This window comes from Cannabis sativa, chromosome X (genome assembly GCF_029168945.1).
Source record: "Cannabis sativa cultivar Pink pepper isolate KNU-18-1 chromosome X, ASM2916894v1, whole genome shotgun sequence".
Taxonomy (NCBI): domain Eukaryota; kingdom Viridiplantae; phylum Streptophyta; class Magnoliopsida; order Rosales; family Cannabaceae; genus Cannabis; species Cannabis sativa.
In genome coordinates, this window is record NC_083610.1 from 44,686,879 (window position 1) to 44,695,281 (window position 8,403).

The 8,403-nt window shown below is 28.0% G+C and overlaps 1 protein-coding gene and 1 long non-coding RNA gene across 6 annotated transcripts; one reads left to right on the forward strand and one right to left on the reverse strand.

Annotated features, from left to right (window-relative positions):
* Positions 1-4,299: 4,299 nt before the first annotated feature.
* Positions 4,300-6,616, forward strand: LOC133032465 (uncharacterized). Of its 5 annotated transcripts, none has more exons than XR_009685096.1 (4): positions 4,300-4,449; positions 4,547-5,670; positions 6,014-6,325; positions 6,404-6,616. It is a non-coding gene; the product is annotated as an uncharacterized LOC133032465 (long non-coding RNA). The 5 variants fall into 5 exon arrangements; XR_009685097.1 differs by having other exon boundaries at positions 4,547-4,929; positions 5,214-6,325; XR_009685094.1 differs by having other exon boundaries at positions 4,547-4,653; positions 5,214-6,325.
* An 848-nt stretch (positions 6,617-7,464) lies between these two features.
* Positions 7,465-8,403, reverse strand: LOC115718039 (mitogen-activated protein kinase kinase kinase 20-like). Its single transcript, XM_030647004.2, has one exon. It carries the CDS (start codon positions 8,401-8,403, stop codon positions 7,465-7,467), a length of 939 nt encoding a protein of 312 aa, XP_030502864.2.

An 8,403-nucleotide genomic window follows, 5' to 3' on the forward strand; every position in this document is an offset into this window, starting at 1 on the left:
TATTATTATTATTATTATTTTTAGTTAACTAAATGTCTTCCTTTTATTTTAACTAATCCTAATTTAATTATTTTTCTATTTTCTTCAAATTTTTTAAATTAAATAATTTTTTTTTTTCCTCCAAAATAAAATATTATTTTTGTAACGATTTTTTTTTCTCAATAGTATAAGAAATATTGTATTAATTTCTACACATAATGTTAATTTTAATATCATAACTATTAAGTTATATTTTAAATTGTTTTATTTTTCTTATAATATTACTTTTTAACAATTTTTTTTTTTTCACCATATTTCATTTTATTTTATTTGTTCATATAGGAAAGTGATATTACATGTTCTCATATTTTCTCAGTTTGTTAGTGTATTTTTGTAGTGTTATGTGTTTTGTTGTGTTATTTATTTTTTAAGTGTATAGATTTTTGAAGACATTACAGATTATTGGAGGGTCAATAATTATCAAAGATAAGTTTTTCTTCATCTTTTAATGGTTATATAAGCATATATATATATATATTGAAAATTTGGTTCTTAAATTTGATTTATTTTCTATAAGTAAATTCCTTACCTCATTCATCTTTTTTGGTATTTTGTAGGTTGTTTATCTATACTTCAAAATGCGAAAAGTTCACATATTGCAGAAGATCTGAACTTATTGGTTACTTCTTAGTCATTCAAGCTGAAGCTTCAGTCTTAATGATAGTGCTGGATTGGTATCTGATATTCAATAGTGCTCTTTCTTTTGATATGAGCTAGGTTTTTTTTGTTTCTTTTTGCTAGTTTGCTTTCCAATTTTCCTAAGGCATCCCTAGTTCATGTTCGTTTCTCATGAATTAGTTGTGCATGCACTTAGGGTGGATGGTGAATTAGCTTAGATTGAAGATTTTTCATCTTTTCTTATTGATATGTATTAAACTCTTGGTTGTTGTTAATAAGAGTTTAATTTCAAAAAAAAAAAAAAATCACATATATATACTACACTACTATATGCCATATTTTAAGTTATATTTCAAATTTAAATTTGTACACATATATATCTTCATATATCTTTTTTTTTATTATTATAATATCTGAGTTTGATTTAACTTTGAATATATATTTTTATTTTAATTTAGTGGAGGAACCCTGCATGGGTTTATTAAAAAATATTTACATTAGGGGTTTTCCATTCATTTTTTTAAGGTTAATGTATATTTTTTTTTTTTTAAAAAAACAAGACTAATATGTATTTGTACAAATAAATTGTAATCATTACAATTATAAAAAATATATTTTCCCCCAAATTTTTAAAATTTATAATATCTCCTTAAAGTTTAATTTTTTTTGGGTAAATTATACGGCATAAATACTTAATGTTTCAGATTTTATACACTTAAATATCTATTGTTTATTTTTGGAGGCGAAAATACCTAATGTTACAATTCTCTTACACCGTTACTACCACTTCCGTAAATATAGACACGTGAGTGTACAAATGCATTAAATTTATTTATTTTATTTTAAAATTTAATATTCTTAATATCAAAAACTAAATACTACTTATTTTTTTAAAAAAATAAGAGAGATAAAATACTAAATTATCATAGCTGAGTGAACCAGTGCATTATATGGAACATGATTATCGAATTGAAGTGCTAAGATCATGTGAAAATTGTTATGAAAACAAGTTTTTGTTTTTTTTTTAAACAAAGTAGCATTTAGTTTCTGATATTAAAAATTTTAAGTTTTAAAATAAAATAAAAATAAATGTAATGCATCTAAACACTTCACGTGTCCATATTTATGAGTTAAGGGAAGTGGTAGTAACGGTGTAAGAGTATTGTAACATTAGGTATTTTTGCCTCCAAAAATAAACGTTAGGTATTTATAAAATCTGAAACATTAGGTATTTATGCCGCAATTTATTTATTTATGGGTTATTTGCGGTAAAACCCCCTAAAGTAGGGAGGTTTTTACAACTAACCCCCAATTCTAAAATTTTTGCCGCAAAACTCCCTAAACTCAAGTTCTGTTAGCACTTAGCCCTTTCCGTCCATTTTTAGCTGTTAAATGCCAGGTTGGAATGTCCACGCGTACACAGTGTACACGTGGCACAATTTTATTGGTCCACGTAAATTAATATTTAAAAAATAAAAAAAAATAATTATTTTAAAAATAAAAAATTAAAAATATTTTTCTTTAAAATTAAAAAATTAAAAATTTAAAAATAAAATAATTTTAAAAAAATAAAAATTAAAATAAACCCTAATTTTCTAATTCACTCTTTCTCTTCCGCCCCTTCTTCTTCTTCCGCCCCTTCTTCTTCGCCTCTTCTTCTTCTTCTTCTTCCGCCCCTTCTTCTTCTTCTTCTCCATAATCAGCTATTCCATGCTCCATTTCTTCTCTTCCGCCCCTTCTTCTTCCGCCCCTTCTTCTTCTTCTTCTTCTTCTTCTTCCGCCCCTTCTTCTTCTTCTTCTTCTTCTTCTGCAATTTTTTTTTTTTTTCAAAATTGCAGAAAAGCTTTAATTTTCCTAAGAAACAAACAAGAAGAAGAAGAAGGAGGAGGAGGAGGAGGGGGCGACTGGTATGGTTGAGTGTTTTTTTTTTTTTTTTTCAAAATTGCAGAAAAGCTTTAATTTTCCTAAGAAACAAAGAAGAAGAAGAAGAAGGAGGAGGAGGAGGAGGGGGCGACTGGTATGGCTGAGAGAGAGAGAACGAGAAGAGAAAGAGAAAGAGGAGGAGGGGGCGACAGTTCTTGGCTTTGGCCATACATCAATGGAGGAGGGTTTAGGTTTATAGGCTGGTGGATTTGAGAAGGGGTTAGGCTGGTGGATTTGAGAAGGGGGGGATTTGAGAAGGGGTTGTTGTTGTTGTTGCTGCTCGAAACCGAAGAAGAAGAAGAAGAAGAAGAAGAAGAAGAAGAAGAAAGAAAAGAAAAGAAAAATAATTAGGTTTTTTTTTTAATTTTTATTTTTTTAAAATTATTTTATTTTTTAATTTTTAATTTTTTTTTAATTTTTTATTTTTAAAATAATTATTTTTTTTATTTTTTTAAATATTAATTTACGTGGACCAATAAAATTGTGCCACGTGTACACTCTGTACACGTGGACATTCCAACCTGGCACTTAACAGCCAAATATGGATGGAAAGGGCTAACTGCTAACGGACTAGTGGTTTAGGTAGTTTTACCACCAAAAATTTAGATTTGGGGGTTATGTGCAAAACCCTCTCTACTTTGGGGGGTTTTGCCGCAAATAACCCTTTATTTATTTATTTCTTATTTGTATGTAGCCTACCAACGAAATTATTTAGTATAATTAGTGTTTAGTTTAGTAGTATATAATAATTTGATTTTAACATTTGTTAGGGTACAATTTACATTATTAACTATAAAGTTCTTTTTTTTTTTTTTGAAATGGCTATAATGTTGGAATCTTTATATATATATATATATAAAGGAGAAGTATGAGGCGGTGACGTGGCCGTCCGAAATTACTTCAAATAGCACTATGTCTTCTCTCCTTAATTCTCTCATTTTTTTTAATTTTTTATTAAGTTTATAATTATTATAAAATTAATTAATTAACTAAAATACTTATTTCTATTTCCTCTTTATTTCTCTCATTTATTTAATTTTTTATTCGATTTATTAATATTAAATGATTCATAAAATGATTCGTATTAATTTTTTACTTTTTAAAAAAATCTCTAACTAATATAAAAGTTCCATCCTTGAGCCACCCAATCTTTTTTCAATATTTATTTTTTTTTAAAAAAAAAACTTCTCCAATAAGTATAACACCAATATAATTATAATTAACACCAATATATAATTATAATATATATATTTTTTTAAAAAAAAAACTTCTCCAATAAATATAGATTATTAATATATAACACCAATAAGTATAACACCAATATAATTATTTTTTAATATCTATACGTATAACACCAATATAATTATAATTAACACTAATATATAATTATAATATATTTTTTTATAATTATATATAAAAAAAAACTTCTCCAATAAATATAGATTATTAATATATAACACCAATCTAATTATTTTTAATATCTATACGTATAACACCAATATAATTATAATTAACACCAATATATAATTATAATATCTATTTGTAGCCCTAATTATAATATTTTTGGGTTATCTGTTTATTTTAACAGAATATACCATTCTTTAACAGAATATTCTTAATTAATTTTATATTATTTTATAAATTATTCTAATAAAAAAATAAAAATCATTGATATTTTTTTTCAAAAAATAAAAAAATATTATACACTTTAGGTATAGCCTAAGAAGCTGGAAAGTAGTTAAGTATTATATAAAGTAGCTACATCCTTTTTGAATTTTTGAAGAGTTTTCATCGGTCTAGCCTAGCAACGAGAAAACGGCGTCAGCGTCACAAGAAATGATCGCTTCAAACATCCATGGCAGTCTCAAGGTAAATTGATCCTCATTTTCGCATGTCTCTGAATTCTCTTCTCTCCTATGATATTGATTATTTTGGTGTTGATTGTTGGTTATTGTCCTTGAGTCAGAGAAGAAGCCAATGTTTCTTTGAAAAAGCTTAAAGGGATGCTCTTTGAAGATGTAAAATATTTCAAAAAGCTAAATGGGTGCTTTTTGGAGATGTAAAATTTTTCATGTAAGTTTCCTACTTGTTGGGTTATGTTTCTTAAATCAAGGCTGTCACGTTCAATCAAAAGTTGGGCCCCAACTGTTCGAAAAAATTCTTCACAGTCTCATCAATCAATTTTCCATGTAGAGTTTGCTGTTAATGTTCTTAATGTTCTGGGTTGGTTCTTGTTTTTGGGTTTGTATTCTCATATCATTTATGATTGTTGATAAACAATTCTTCTACCTATTTGGTAGCTCTGGTCTCTTTATATGAGCAAAATGAGAAGCCTTCTGCTGCTCTCGAGTAAGTTCTTTCCTATGAATTGCAGGCCCCATTTTTAATATGAGTTTAGGATTTTTTTCTTACTTTGATTTTCTGTAGACAGTTATTGCTCCAATTATGTTAATTGAAGATCTGGCTTCAAATATGTATACTTGATTAATTTTTTTTGGTTAATATAAATATATATATATATATATATTAGTTTGAAAAAGACATACAGTCAATCTCAATTATTACTCTTAAGAGAGGTTACCTGGTGAGATGGTTGTGTGAGTACTTAAGGTGGTTGTTTTTCATTGTGACAGGTTTATTCAACCAGCTTTCCATTTCACATCAAGAAATCTGCAAAGAGGTTTGCTTGCATTGCAAAATCAGCTTTTTTCTCCCCTCACTTGCTGTTGCCAATGATTTCACAAATAAAAAGTCAAGACCCAATTCTCACATATTTTAACTTTGTCAAAGTTTGGTTGAAGTAGTAGTTACATGAAAAGTAATGACTTAAGTACAATTGAGTTGTGGTTGGCTGATGCTTAGTATAAGAAAATAAGGTGTACGTCTATGGTTGGTTCTGATCTGAATGTGGTCCATTTCTTATGATTCTTTATTGTTTGTTACCTTGTCTATTTTTTTACCCTACGTTAAACATGTTATGTCCGCAAACCTAAATGCAGTTGGAGGAGGTTATAAGAGCTCGTGCAATGTAGAACCATCTTTGACCAAGGAGTCTTCTGATGGTGAGACTCTAAAAGATAGGCTTTGAAGGTGACAAAGAGTTTATTACATTGTTAAGCAAACAATAATTCATGAATGATATATGAATTTACATTTGGGAAGCATTGTTCCTTAATAGTTGCATGATTGTATCTTTATCAGGCAACAAGACCCATTTTCTTCTCTTTTTTTTTTGGAAAAAAAAAATTGAAGCTGGGCTCCTCGCCTTACCTACATTATTCGATGAGAATATGCAGTGTTTAAATGTAGTTCATTTGAAAATAAATACATTGATTATCACCAGTCTTTCCTTCTAAATCTTCTCATGGTTTATAATAGATGCTTAACGACTTATTTTGATATAATTTTCCTAATAATGCATTTGATAAAATAGAGTAAATAAATAGGAAGAGGAAAGATTCCAGAGACTATGTCCATCAAATTGTATTTTAAAGCAGCAGAGAGAGGAGCTGGAAAGTGACAATGATGGATTGACGCTCAGAAGCCGATTTGAATTATAGATGCTATATTAAACATTATAAAAGAAGTAGAAGCTCCGAATGTCATTGAATTTGGCTATGTGGAAACATATTCTGGTTTGACATCTCAGTTATGTGATTTGAAATCTGGTGAAGACTATTTGCTCCGAGTGGAGAGTTGTATAGAAACTTCAACCCGAAGACACAAAGAACATATACAAGTAGAGGTAGGTGTTTTTTATTTTTGATGTGCTTTCATTAGTTGAGAACATGCACTTATAAGTTTTGTTTTCTTTGTCATGCAGCTTAACAAAACTGATGCAAAATTAATGCGAAACGTTAATATCATGGAGCAGTTGAAACTTAAGCTTGGCTCTATTGCTGTCCATGATTATCACTCAATATTATTGCCTCTTGTGAAGTCGTACGTGAGGGTTTGTATTCATTGAAAATTTATAGGTTGAAACTTTAACTATATTGAAACTTTAACTAATAATTCTCTTCCCCTATTTAATTAAGATGACATTTTTTTATTTATTTTTGTTACATAATATTTCCTTTAAATTTTTTAAAACAAATATATTGATCCTTTTAATTTTGCTGAAACCAAGAGTAAATGTTAAAAGTCATATGTTTTTATGACTTATCATAAATTATTTCATCACATTAAGGATAATTACTATATGAGTATGAATAAATTGAGATAAACTTACTGTTTATTATTAATAACAATGTGTATATCATAGGTTTATATACACAATTATGACATTCTTAATAAGTTTATTTTTATAAAACATATCGTTTAAAAGATAATTTACAGTTAGTTACCGAATTCTTAAACAAAAACCACTAGAACTTAAATAAAATTAATATTTACGTGGCTCGCCACGTAACTCTTATCTAGTATATATTTATATATGAATATTTATTTATTATCCTGCACACTTTTATTTTACTTTTTATTTTCTCCTCTCCTCTTCACATAATTGACAATTACGAGGTCTTACCATCTGAATTTCATTTATAGGTAACTTTATTATAGTTTTATTTCGCTCAATTGACAATCACGATGTCTTACAATTCGAATTTCATCCATAAGATAACTCTATCACAATTTTCTTTTGTTTCTCTTCCTCTTTATAGTTTTCATATAAATTTTTATTTCAATTTTTTTTATCATAATATTTAAAATAATAAAATTTATTTTTATTTGATAGGTATAGTTTTTAAGAAAATGAATTGGAAGAAAAAAAATTAAAAAAGCTTAATACAATTAAAAATATAATTTTTTATATAAAATAAAAATTATTAAAATAAAGTGTCTTTAAAAATTTTTACATATCAAATAAAGATAGATTGATAAAAATTAAGAGTTCTTTATCTTTTTTCTCTTATGAATTACTTTATTAATAAATCCACTCCCACCTACAAATGGATGAGTCAAAAGCATGGTGGCGGATGGTCTTTCCAATGGATTGGCTTCAAAACACTTAACGAGAAAATCTTTAGCATCTTTAGACATAGTTTCATTTATTTTGTTGTTCCATCTCATACTTCCATCTGTTAGCATATATAAAACAATACAACCTAGTGCCCATATATCCGAACACTCTTCTTGAATTTCATCTTCTACACATTCCGGAGCCCAATAAACTTTTGTTCCTTTCACAATACCAGGAGTCCTCCAATCATCAGACATCTTTTTCGAAAGTCCAAAATCCGATATTTTAGCCACAAAATCCTCATCGTCGTCTTCTTCCTTCACCATCAATATATTCTCAGGTTTCAAATCGCAATGAACAATACCTTTCTTGTGAACACACTCAAGTCCTCTCAAAATAGATTTTGTATACTGTCTCACTTTAGTCTCAGACAATATAGTAACGTCCATAAAATCAGCTAAACATCCACCTTGAGCATACTCCAAGAAAACATTGTAGAGTTTAGTTTTGTTTCCGTTGTTGTCTGTTGTGATCGTTATGTCATCTCCAAAACATCGAACAATGTAAGGACTACCATGAAAGAGTTGGAGTAACTTCTTCTCCTTCTTGAGCTCATCACTACGAGAAGCCAAAGTAGTTTTAACGGCCATAATAGGATGAGAACCATTTAAACGTGATGATGTTATTATTGGAGGTGGTTTGATCATCTCAACCAAGTAAACAGTGCCATTATAACCTTTTCCAAGTAGTTGACTTCGTTTCCATTTACCCGTATTATTTATAGAGTAAATACTTTGTTCTTCACTATAATCATTTTCATGAACATTGTTATGAAAATCACTTTCTCTACGTAATCTCTTCAT